This window comes from Camelus ferus, chromosome 6, assembly GCF_009834535.1.
Source record: "Camelus ferus isolate YT-003-E chromosome 6, BCGSAC_Cfer_1.0, whole genome shotgun sequence".
Lineage (NCBI taxonomy): Eukaryota > Metazoa > Chordata > Mammalia > Artiodactyla > Camelidae > Camelus > Camelus ferus.
In genome coordinates, this window is record NC_045701.1 from 82398939 (window position 1) to 82411821 (window position 12883).

At 40.9% G+C, this 12883-nt stretch overlaps 2 protein-coding genes across 7 annotated transcripts in view; one reads left to right on the plus strand and one right to left on the minus strand.

Annotated features, from left to right (window-relative positions):
• The window catches only part of RPS6KA5 (ribosomal protein S6 kinase A5), a 167345-nt gene extending 158500 nt beyond the window's left edge, over positions 1-8845 (minus strand). The window contains exon 1 of the mRNA XM_032482508.1: positions 8714-8845. Within this exon, the coding sequence (XP_032338399.1) occupies positions 8714-8819 (106 nt within the window). The 5' untranslated portion in view covers positions 8820-8845. The remainder of the gene's footprint in view (positions 1-8713) is intronic.
• DGLUCY (D-glutamate cyclase) overlaps positions 8617-12883 on the plus strand; it is a 120281-nt gene continuing 116014 nt past the window's right edge. For 2 of the 6 annotated variants that reach the window (XM_032482514.1, XM_032482515.1), the window contains exons 1-2: positions 8660-9255; positions 11439-11547. The gene's annotated coding sequence lies outside the window, so the exon portion shown is untranslated. Of the gene's footprint in view, positions 9256-9385; positions 9559-11438; positions 11548-12883 lie in introns of those variants that run through there. The other 4 variants (XM_032482512.1, XM_032482513.1, XM_014558778.2 and 1 more) reach the window with 4 other exon arrangements.

Below are 12883 nucleotides of genomic sequence, written 5' to 3' on the forward strand. Positions count from 1 at the left end.
CATGAATTTGCCTTATTACAGTTCTGGAGATCAGAAGTCTCCAAGTGGGTCTTAACAGAGCTAAAATCAAGTGACAGTGGAGCTGCATTCCTTCTGGACACGCCAGGGGAGTATCTGTTCCTCAGCGGCTGGTGGCTGCTCCCATCCCTTGGCTCGTGGCCGGCTTCCAATCTCTGCTGCCACTGTCACATCTCCTCCTCTCCCCCTGTTTCCATTCTCACAACACCTTCTCTGACTCCGACCCACCTACCTCCCTCTTATAAGGACCCTGTAAGTACCTGGGGCCCACCTGGATAATCACCTCATCCTTAACTTAATCACATCTGCCAGGTCTCTTTGTCACCTAAGGAAACATGGGTTAGGGTTAGGACATGGATATCTTGGCAGGTGGTGGGGGGAGGGGGGTGTCTACCACACAAGACTCCATCATTTACCTGTTTGCAGCTACCTAAATTGTAAGGATTATGTCAGAAAATAGCAATATCTGGCCAAATCTATATCATAACAGTAAAGCCACAAATGGAAAACTTTAAATAAAGATTTTTTTTTAACTCAAGAGTTAACCATAGAATTCGTTTAAGTACCAGGCTCACCTTCTATATTCCAAATAATTTGATATGTAAAAATATTATTTGCACAATTTTTTGTCAGGAACACACCAACTATATAAAAAGAAGCACACCTACACAAAAACTTGAGTGTGAAATTAAAAAAAAAAAAAAACTGCAATGCCGAGTACTGTGCTAAAAATCCAGAACTTTACCGTCTTATTCTTCCTGCAGTCACAGGGCAGGATGCCTACTGAGTATTTAAAAAAAAAAAAAAAAAAAAAAAGTGACATAGCCAGCTCACTCATAACTTTAGGAAGATATAAAGTCCAGAGAACTTACTTGATTTTTGTAGGAATAGTTATAGCTGAACCCAGAGGGGCACTGCTGGAGACAAACATAATGAGGGCAAGATTCTATTTTTGACCCTATTCATCTTCCCTGAAAAACAAGAGGAATGTAGGAGAGCTCATACCTTTGAGATGCACCAAGATCTGTAAACCATCATAGGAGCTCAAAGGAGAAAACTGTGACAACCCCTCCCCCCACTGTATTTTGGGACTGACATCTCTCAACAGCGTATTTAATTGTGAAACTTCAGTCATCACATGATGTTATTACGCTAGATTTTCCCTAGAGGAATTTTCACCAAGCATCAGCTTCTTTTTCAAGGGAAGAATTCAATCCTGCCCACCAAATCACTCACGGCTCCAGGAAGCTAAGGTTTCAGGATTCTTTCTTGCTCTGCAGTAGAGGTTAATGTTGTGTTTGATACAACAGTAGACTTGCCACCTGAGAAGGTTTTCCCGCTTGTGGGCTGAAAATACAAAATATACTTGAATTCCCCTTAACTTAATGGCTGAGATGCCACCTCCTTTGCCCAGATAGGTCATTTTCTTAATCTCTAAAATTCATGGCAGAAAGTTAAGAAGGGACTTTCTTTTAAGGTCTAGGCTCTTGGGAATTAAGTTAGAGTACTATCGATAACTTATTTATATTTTTGACTTTCCCAATGTATCCTATAAAGCTAAAGATAGAGCACAAGTTCTGTCTACTCTTCTCAAGGTGAGGAAAGTGTGAAAAAAAAAAGGGAGGGGGAAAGAACTATAAAAATATGAACACGGACATGTATTTATGCATGCATAACATAAAAAGGAGAGTAGGATTGTTCTCCTTGATAACTAAGATTGTCACTGAAATTTTTCAAAGTGTCCTATTGTAGATCAACCTTATGGTCCTAAAAAGCTAACTATAAATTAAATCATTATAAATGGAATAATTCAAAGAGCATCAGGGAATTATTTTTCAGTGGCATTAAATCATGAATCATCTGACAAAACAAATCACCACACCTGACTTTCGTCTATATGAAGATTTCCACAGAAATTCCATAGAACATCAACTTAATGCTGGTAAGTACTGTGAATATAACAGTGCAACACCTTTACTTTATGGACAAGAAAACTTAGGTTCAGAAAAGTGAAATGATTTATCCCAGGTCACACAGCAAGTTGGGGGCAGAGCTAGAAATATAATCTACCCTCAGCCTCTGTTAGCCTTTACTTAGATTAGAAGACTCTAAATATGGATAACAGCAATCACACAGGTAAGCTCTTTTATTGGTGGCAGAAATCAGTCAAGCATGGTTTGGGGAAACCAGACAGAGACATCACAAAAAAAACAAAACTAGAGACAAATACCTCTTATGAATATAGACACAAAAATCCTCTATACCAGCAAACTGAATTCAGCATGGTGTATAAAAAGGATTATACACACTACCAAGTGGAATTTATCCCAGGAATACAAGGTTGGCTTAATACCCCCCAAAAATTAATTAATGTAATACACCTTATCAATAAAACAACAACAAAACATCCCCATAAATGCAAAAAGTCCAATGCCTTTTCATGATTAAAAACACTCAAACAAATTAGGAAAAGAAGAAAATTTCCTCAATCTGATAAGGGGCATCGATGAAAAATCCATAGCTAACCTCATATTTAATGGAGAAAGACTAAAGCTTCCCCTTAAGATCAGGAATAAAAGAAGGATGTGTGCTTTCACCAATTCTACTGTTACTGTGCTGAAGATTCTAGCCAAGGCAATTAAGCAAGAAAATAAATAAAAGGGATATATATTGGAAAAGAAGAAGTAAAACTACCTCTTTTTGCAGATGACATGATCTTGTAAGACAACCACTAAAAAACTATTAGAACTAATGTACTAGTTCAGCAACATTGTAGGATATAAGATCGATATACAGAAATAAACTGTATCTCTATATACTTGCAATGAATAATCTAAAAATTAAACTAAGAAAATAATTATTTTACAATAGCATCAAAAAGAATAAAATATTTAGGAATAAATTTAACAAAAGAAGCACAAATATATATTATGAAAACTACAAAATGTTGTTGAAAGAAATTAAAGATCTAAATGAATGGAAACACATTTCATGTTCATGGATCACTAGATTTAATATGCTAAGATGGCAACATTCTCAAAATTGATGTACAGATTCAATGCAATCCCTACCAGAATCATAGTTGGCTTCTTTGTAGAAACTGACAAGCTAATTCTAAAATTCATATGGAAATTCAAGGGGCCCAAAACAGCCAAAACAACCTTAAAAAAGAACAAGGTTGGAAATCTCAAAATTCCCAATTTCAAAACTTACTTAAAAGTTACAGTAGTCAAGACAGGGTGGTGCTGGCATAAGAACAGACATAAAAATCAGTGGAATTAAGCTGAGAGTCCAGAAATAAACCCATACATTCTATAGTCAATTGACTTTTGACAAGGGTTCTGAGACAATAAAATGGGAAAAGAACAGTCATTCAACAAATGGATCAAAAACCTAAATGTAACAGCCAAACCCCTAAAACTCTTAGAAGGAAATAGAGACATAAATCTTCATGACCTTGAATTAATCAATGATTTTTTAGATATGATACCAAAAGCATAAGAAACAGAAGAAAAAAAGAAATAAATTGGACTTCATCAAAATCAAAAACTGTAGTGCTTCTAACAATATCACCAAAAAAAAAAAAAAAAAAACCAGAGAGAGAGAGATAATCCACCTTATGGGAGAAAATATTTGCAAACCATGTATCTGACAAGGGATGTATATCCCTAGAATACATAAAGAACTCGTATCTCATAATAAAAAGACAAATTAATCAATTAAAAAATGAGCAAAGGATCTGGATAGACATTACTCCAAACATATACAAATGGCCCATAAGCACATGAAAAGATGCCCAATATCATTAGGCAGTAGGAAACACAAACCAGAACTATAGTGAGATACCACTTCTTAGTCACTAGGATGGCTACAAGCCAAAAGACAGACAGTAACAAGTGACGGCAAGGATGTGGAGAAATTGGAGCCCCTGTACACTGCTAGCAGACTGTAAAGCAGCACAGCCACTTTGGAAAACCTACAAAGTGAAACATAGATTTACCATGTCATCCAGTAATTTTATTCTTAAATACCTACCCAAGAAAAATGAAAACACAGATCCACACAGAAACTTGTACACAAATGTACACAGCAGCATTATTCACAACAGCCAAAATGTGGAAACAACCCAAATGTCCATCAACTGATGAATGGACAAACAAAATGTGGTCTATCCATACAATGGAATGCTATCTGTCCATTTGAAAAATGAAGTGCTGACATGTGCTACAAATGGATGAATCTTGAAAGCACTGTGTTCGGTGAAAGAAGCCAGGCTTAAAAGGCCACACATTATAAAATTCTGTAATATGTAATGTTCCTAGGCAAATACATAGACAGAATACAGAATCAGCGGTTGACTAGGGCTGGGGATGTGGAATGACTGACACAAATGCATAAGACTTTTTTTAGGGTGATGGAAATGTTTTAAAATTAGATTGTGGTGATGGTTGTATAACCATAAATATACTAAAATTCACTGAACTGTACACTTAAAACAAGTGGATTTTATGATATGTAGATTATCTCTCAAAAAAGCTGTTTAACAAAAAAGACATTCCAGCTTCCACCTTGCTCTTTCTCTTCGATCACTTGTTCTGGGGGAGCCAGCTGTCATGTCATGAGGACATTCAAACAGCCCTACGGAGAGGTTCACGTGGCAAGGAACTGAAGCATCCTGCCAACAACACGTGAGTGATTTGTGTTAGAAGGGAATCTCCCACCCTAGACAAGTCTTCAGGTGAATGCAGTCCTGGCCAGGATTCTGACTACAACCTCATGGGAGAGACCCTGAGTCAGAACTATCAAGCTAAGCAACTCCTGAATTTCTAACCACAAAAATCATGTTGCTTTAAGCCACTAAGTTTGGAATAATTTGTTACACAGCAATAGATAACTAGTACCCCTCCTCTGACCCTCTCCCCTAATGATGGACATCTAAGGAAATGTCTTCCCAGCAACCCTTCCTCTTCTAAGAGTTCAGTTTCACTCCAGTCCATATGCTCATTGTAGTAGTTGTCATGTTAGTGAAACATGATCCCACTCCGTGGCCTTAGCTGAATGATCCAAAAGCAGGCACCTTACAAAAGCCAAGCTAATAAAGTCCTTCCCTAAGATTTCTGTACCTAAAGTTGATAAAAAGGCAGTGTCTTGCAGATACAAACTACTATATATAAAATAGATAAACAACAAGGCCCTACTGTATAGCACAGGGAACTATATTCAATAGCTTGAAATAACCTATAATGAATATATATATATATATGTATAACTGAATCACTAAACTGTACACCAGAAACTAATGCAACACTGTAAATCAACTGTACTTCAATTAACCAAAAAAAAAAAAAAAAAAAAAAGGCAGTGTCTCGCTGGTACCTGGAGCTGTAAGATGTAAAATTGGAGGTCTGTCATCAGCCATGTTCCTCCCCACGTAAGAAAAGGTAGACAGCAGTGGAGAAGAATGAAGCCATGGCATAGAGACAAGCAAGGATTCAAGATGGAGAGAGTACAGACAACTAAGTCTCTGGTTCCAGTGATTCCCAATGCAACCCTGTCCTTCCAGTGGGAAGACTGTATGTCTTATAACCCCAGCATATAAAACAGTACACAGAGGTAATGTACTGAATAAATGAATAAGATAATGCAATATCCTTCCAATAATACCCCACTTTTTTTTTTCGCTACTGTTGTTCAACAGCCAGATTTAATTATTTGAAACCTAAAAGTCCTAACATCTTCTTTGCTACCTGTATACTCTGTATATCCTTCTATTATTACAATAGGACAATACATCCTAATTACTGGTTTACAAAGCCTCCTCCCCTACCATCAGAGGGCAACAAATTTTCTTAGTCATTTTTGATATTATCAGTACCATTTAGCCTAGAAAATGGAAAGTGTCAAGAAATGTATGTTTAGCTGATCTAATCAACACTTTACTCTTCATTTTTAGCTTTGATAGTCACTATCATCAATTTGCCAACCACCTAACATCTGCAAGATACTGGGAATACAATAAACTGTTAAACTTTGTCCTGGATTTTCGCACAATTAATTTATTCACCAAGTATCTGATTACCTACCATATGCCAGGGGCTGAAAATGGATGGAGGACATGGTGTCTGTCCTGAAGGACCATACAGTCCAGCATAGACAAGCAAATCAATTATTACAGTTCTGTGTGTTAAATGTTGTTGAAGAAATATGTACAGGCTGCTAAGCAGCGGGGATCACTGGTAGTTTACACTCTACTTCAGGAGGCGAGACAATACAGAAAAAGACGACAGCCTGGCAATGCGGCACAGGCTAAGCACCAAATGACTGATTTGTTTTCCAAGTGACACTGGATTCATTTGCAAACTTTAAGAAAAGACACTGTTACGGGTGATCTTCAGATTTACATGCAACCAACATCTCCTGAGTGCCTATTATGTGCCAACCAAACTGCTTGGCACTTTTCTAACAGGGCCTCATTCAATTTTTACATTCTATAAAAGAGAGAAGTGACTCTAAGTGAAGTGACTTGCCCAAGTCTACAGAGCTAATAAATGGCAGGGTTGGGACTTAGAATTAAGTCTTCAATTCCACATCCAGATATGCCATGCTACTCAGTCTACACAACTGGAACAATTTCCAAGTCCTTACATGTAACTCGTATTGCTTTTTCACTCATCCCACAGCAGACAATACAGTGTTGGACACACATGGGCGATCACCAACTGCTGACTTGATACGACTATGTGCTTGTCCACATTTTGAGAAGCAAGGGACCACATCAGATCAAATTACTTTGGTGCCTATTATAGCACCATGTGCTGACAGGGGCCCAGTTGGCTGAAGATGAGCGAATCTTTCAAGTTATATTTTAACAGTATTTTTGACCACTGTATCCGGTCAGTTGTTCCATTGTTCAGTAATAAATCAAAATGACTGTTCATTTCCTTCGACAGTTAACAGTACTAATGAATTCAGTATAATCTCACCATCCATCAGAAAAATTTCTAAAATGCAAACTTGAAGCTGATGATTCACACAGTTAGTAGAGAAGGGGAAATAAAGCAGTACTCATTGTTTTCTACAAAACCAGCATTGTTTGCAAAACCCAGAAACTGAGCAGTTGGTTGACTACTAACGGATTAGGTTGCTCCTTGTTCATTTAGCAAAAAGCTGTTTGTTGCACCATGGTCAATGGATGAGGAGCATATGACTTCAAGCAGCTCCTGTTGTACAGCACGATTCTACATATATGAATCAGTGAATCGTTATGTAAGAAAGAAAAAGAAATTCAAAATCTCCAAACCAGAAAGCATCTGACACTGAGCTTGGCACAAATCAGATATTAATTCTGAATAAATGTTTACTGAATGAGTTATTTAACAGCCCTTTGAAAACATCAGTTGTCTATTAAATTGAGAGAGAAAAATCAAGCCAACCAAACCTAGACAGGTTATGTTAGGAACTCAAATAAATTACGGAGTAACTGTCTCAAGATACATGACAAATTCACAATGACCAAAAAATGTTTTAAACCAATGTTTTAAAATGTTGAAATAAGTAAGCATGCATTTGACATCCTTCTTAAATTAAGTGACCACACTGGCACTCACTGGAATGCTAACCAACAATAACAAAATCTAAAAGAATGGGTGACAGATCTAACTTCACAATCTGTTCAAAACACTAACAAGGTGTACTAGGCATACACCTGAAACCTGCTATATAAGCTCTGTGTCTACACAATAAAACAGTATCCCAGTATGCCAAAGACACTGAATCAAAAACCTTCATAAATGCTCACAGAACATTTAAGAGTAATAATGAACAATTCATGAAAATGTATTATCCGTTCAGAAATGAAAAAAGATCTCTAATATGAGACTGGGCCCCAAAAATATAAACCCAAACTGTACTGATTAGTCCGAATAAACATTTTCCATTAAGGACCCACAACGAATAAAGTAATCCAACAAGTATACAGCTTGGGACGACTCTAGTGATCTCAAACATAAGAATGTAAGCGCTGGCTAGTTAGTCTCTTTTACCTAGAGCTTTAAATTTACTGAGCCTTCTTCTCAAGAGACCTCTGAAAGAAATTCAAGACCAAGTATAGTATTTAATGATGATTGCAAATAAAAGCACTCAGTCCCTGGAGCCTGCGATCCCTCGTTATCTCACTAGGGACTGGACTCGGGAAAGGCCAGGGGACAGCAACCCTTTTATCTTGCACAGGACCCGAGCACCTTAGGGACCCCTCTAGGGAAGCAGAGGGGCGGAGAAGTGAGTCACGCTCCAAAACTAAGCGTCGTTCACTCCATACTGAGGAAGGCGCACCTTTCACCCTAGACAGGATGCAGTGACAGATGTGTCACCTGTGCGGGAAGGGGGCGCGAAGACATCCTCAGACATCCCTAGAGTCAGTACCAAAAGGGAGCTGTCAACTGCTCCGCGGGTCCCAACGCCCGCGCCCGCCGCTCATTCCCGGGCTCGGGAAAACTTTCGGCGGGCTCCCCTCGCGTGCGCCCCCACCTCGCGGGACCCCCGGCTCCCGCCCCGCCCGCGAGGCCCCGCCCCAGGCCCGCCCCCCGCGCCCAAGGCTCGGCCCCGCGCCCCCCGTCCCCCGCCCGCGCGGACACCCGCGTGCCCTCGGGGCGCGCCCCCGCGCCGAGTCCGGACGGCAGAAGGCGGGGTCGCTCACCAGTCCGCAGCTCGTGCTTGACGGTAAGGAGCTGCTCTTCCCCGGCGCCGCCGTCCTTGCTGGTCCCTGCGGCGGCAGCGCGGCCGCTGCCGCCCTCCTCCTCCATCTTCTCCCTTTCCTGATCCCGCGGGGTCCTCGGAGGGGACCCGGGAGACAGCGGACGCCTGGCCCCTCACAGCTCCCGCTGCAGCCCTAGGAGCCGCGGTGCGGCAGCTCCAGAACTCGGACGCCGAGACGAGTAGCTTTCCCGCTCTGGCCGCACAGCTTGCTCCTCCGCCTCCTCCCCCTTCGGCGGGCACCGCTAGTACCGCGCAACCAAACCGCCCCCTGCTCCTCCGCCAAGCCGCTCCGCCCACAGCTAGCAAGGTAGAGGAGCCATTCGAGCCGCCATCGCTTATTGGGCACGGGGCGCGCGCATCTGTTAACGCCGGCTCCCATTGGACAATCCGCTCAGACGCCTCAGGAGCCGCCCCGCCCCGCTCCTCGAGTTGTTGTTGCTTGGCGAGGAGGCAGGAGAGGGAGAAGCGCGACCGCTCCGATTGGTAAGGCCGGAGTTCTGCCCCGCCCATCTCCCCTGATGCGCACGCGTAGTCTGGACCTTCCCTTCCCTGACATTCCCAGAACGGTCACACCCCTTATTCCCCAGCTTTGATCTGTTAGTAAACAGTGTCTAGTAGTCAGGAGGCGCTCGGGGCCTGTGATTGGCTATTGCTGAAAGAGGCGGGGAGGGCTGATTGGAACGTTTGGTCCGCCAATCACCGTGGGCAGAGGAGGAGCTTGGAGGAAAGCGTTTCTCACGCACGTGTTTGCAGACGTACCTATGGGTCCCAGTGCGCAATATACAGGTATGTGACCAGCTGGACGACAGCGTGTCTTTAAAAGGTGCCACTCGCTCTAGTGAGCCCTAAATAAGTTGAGTCTGTGCTTAAGTACAGGTAGTTCTTAGACATTTCAAAAATTCGCAGTCCTCCGTAAAGACTTTTGCAAAGGATCAACATTTCCATTTTGTACAAACGCACCGTAGGCACCAAAAGGCTACAGAGATTAATAAAATAGAATACAATCCCTGCCCATAAACAGCTTTGGATAGAATATAAGAAACAGACAATCTGTGTATATACACAGGAAACTGTAAAGCAGAATTTGAAATTAAACAGTCGTACAAACTGTTAGAGAATTGCACAGATAGTAATAATTATTCTCAGTAAAGGAGCTGGGGAAGGCTTTTAGGGCAAGGAGACATTCGAGATAACCAATTTAAAGGATGGGTGAGATAGAAATACTAGCAGCAGGTATTTCATACAGAGTTAGTAACAGTGAACATAGCCCTGGAATTAGAGAAGAAAAGTGTGGGTTAAGTGATTGATAATAGAATAGTGAATAGAAGTATAACATAAGAGACACAGCTAAAAAAGTAAGGTTCAGTAAGATAATAGAGTAACTTGACCACAATGTTAAGCAGTACATATTTTATTTAGTACAGAATGGGAAGCCTCAAAGAAGAGCTAAAATATCAAACTGTTCTCTTGGAAATTAGCTTCGGTTATACTGAGAAAGATGGATCAAAGGGAGGAGAAGAAAGATGGCAGTTTAAGAATACTGTTGCAAGAACAGAATTTATGGGGGCCGAATTTCTGGCAGTGGACGTGAGAATGAGAAAAGGAGGGGATTAAATATGGACGCTTAGATATAATTCACATAGAAATGAACTTTTAAACTAAGCATGGATTAGATCAGAGGTCAGCAAACTTTTTCTGTAAAGGGCCAAATAGTAAATAGTAAATATTTTAGGCTTTGCAGGCCATGTGGTTTCTTTCACAACTATTCACCTCTGCTTTTGCAGTGTGAAAGCGGACAATAAGTAAACTAACAGATATGGTTGTGTTCCAATAAGTATTTATGGATATTGAAATTAAATTTCACATAATTTTCATGTCATGATATATTCTTTTAATTCTTTTCAAACGTTTAAATATATAAAAATGCTTCTTAGCTTTGGGCCATTGAAACAAAACAGGTAGTAAGTCAGATTTGGCCTGCAGGCCACCGTTTGCAGATTCCTGGATTTGAGTGCCATAGAAGAGAAGGCAGAAGCTTCAGCAGCTCCCAGGTGGCCTTATCAACCTGGGCTTACCTTCCTGGAATGTCTTACTTGTTTTTCTCCTCCACAAATAATGTGCTGTTTGGAGCCAGGGAATGACTGTGTGTCATTATTCGTTTGTTCACTCAACAACTTTTATGCCAGTTATGTACCAAGTACTGTGATGGGTGCTAGAGGCACAGTGAGGGCAAAACAGATGCAATCCTTGCTCCTATAGTGCATACCATCTAGAAATGGAAATAAGTATAAATCACATAAAAAAGTGTAAACTTTCCATTGTAACCATGTGGTAAAGGGAAGTTATAGGATACTGTAGTAGAATGTATTAGGGGGACCTAATTTAGGTTGGAGGAGCTTGAAGGCCTTTATGAGGAAGTGTTATTTAAGCTGATTCTTTAAGATGAGTAGATTTTAACCAGGATGTGGTAGAGATTGACCTGATGCTCACCAATCTCATTTCCTCTTCCTGGACACACAGGAAAACTACATTTTTTTTTCTCCTTTGCAGTTAGGCTAGGGTCACATGACTGTGACCTGGCCAGTAGGTTGTGGGCAGATGTGATATGTGCCATTTCCAGGCCTTGCCCCATGCATAATCATGCACACACTCTTCTCTTTCCACAGCAACTGCAAGGGCCACATCTGGAATATGGGCACGCCACAATATAGACAAACCCTGAAGCCCTGAGTCTCCACTTGAAGAAGAGCCACCCAACCTACATCAGACTGAAATGTGAGCAATAAATGAATCTTTTTAGGCATAAGCTACTAAGATGCTGGGGTTGTTTGCTACCAAGGCATAATCCAGCCTACCCTGACAATTTCACAAATGAATTGTTGGGGGAAGAAAATTATAGGAAGATGCATATGCGAAGTCCTGATACAAAGAGCCTGTTGTGTCTTAGGGACTGAGAGAAAGTAAATGGGGTCATAACACAGTAAGCAAGAGATGAGGTGAGAGAGGCAGACAAAGACCCAATCGTGAAGTTTGTGGTAGATCTGTTAATATTTTTTGAAGTTTTGCCTGTGTGAAGTCGAAGTAATGGAAGGAATTTAAACAGGGGAATAATATAATTGGGGTAGTATTTTCAGAAGGTCACTGTGGTTCGCGTTAGGAGACTGGGCTGGAAGGAGCAAGAAAGGATACAGGGAGACCAGTTAGGAGCTTATCATGGCAGTCTGGGCAAAGGATGATCCAGGTACAGAAGATATGGAAAAAAATGGAAGGTGTCTAGGTACAGAGTTTGAACTTCCTGAAGGATTGATTTTGTGGGTGAGCATAAAAGACATGTTGAAATGACAGCAGATTTTCTAGCGGGTGCAACTGAGTGGATGGAAGAAGATGGTGCTACCGTGTAACAAAAGGGTTGTGAACTAATGGAAGAGCATGTGCAGAGGAAATATCAAGAGTTTAACTTTGAGATATTCAGTGCCAGTATTAAGTAGCTATATGGACATATGAGCTTGGAGCTCTGCAGAGCAATCTAGGATAGAGATACAAATTCAGGAATCACTGACATATGGATGGTATTTGAGACTAGAGGTGTGAATAAGATTACCTGGGGAGAAAATGTACAGTAAGAAGAGAAGAGCCCAGGACGGAAGTCTAGGAATTTCAACGTTGAGACCTTGTAATGGGAAGGTGGAGGCTGAAGTGTAGGAGGAAAACCCAGAAAGTTTGTGTCTTGGAAGCCAAGTGTTTTAAGAAGGAGGGAGTGGTCAGCTGAGTTACATGCCTTGACAGGTCACATAAGATGAAGTCTGGGAAAGATCCCATAAATTTGCCAACTTGGTATCATTGTGACAATTTCCAAAGTGATTTTGTGAGAGCAAATGTGAGGCGAAGGAGTAGAAACAGTGGGTATGGACATCTTATTCAAGAAGTTTTCCTCTGAAAGAGAATAAAGAAGGAAGGCCCATGCTGGAGGGACCCAGGGAGATTTTTTTTTTCAGATAATTTTAAAATTGCAGATCAGTTGCAAAAAACAGTACAGTTTCCACATACCCTCCACCCAGCTTTCCCTAACATTAATATCTTACATACCATAGTTCAATCATCAAAACTGAGA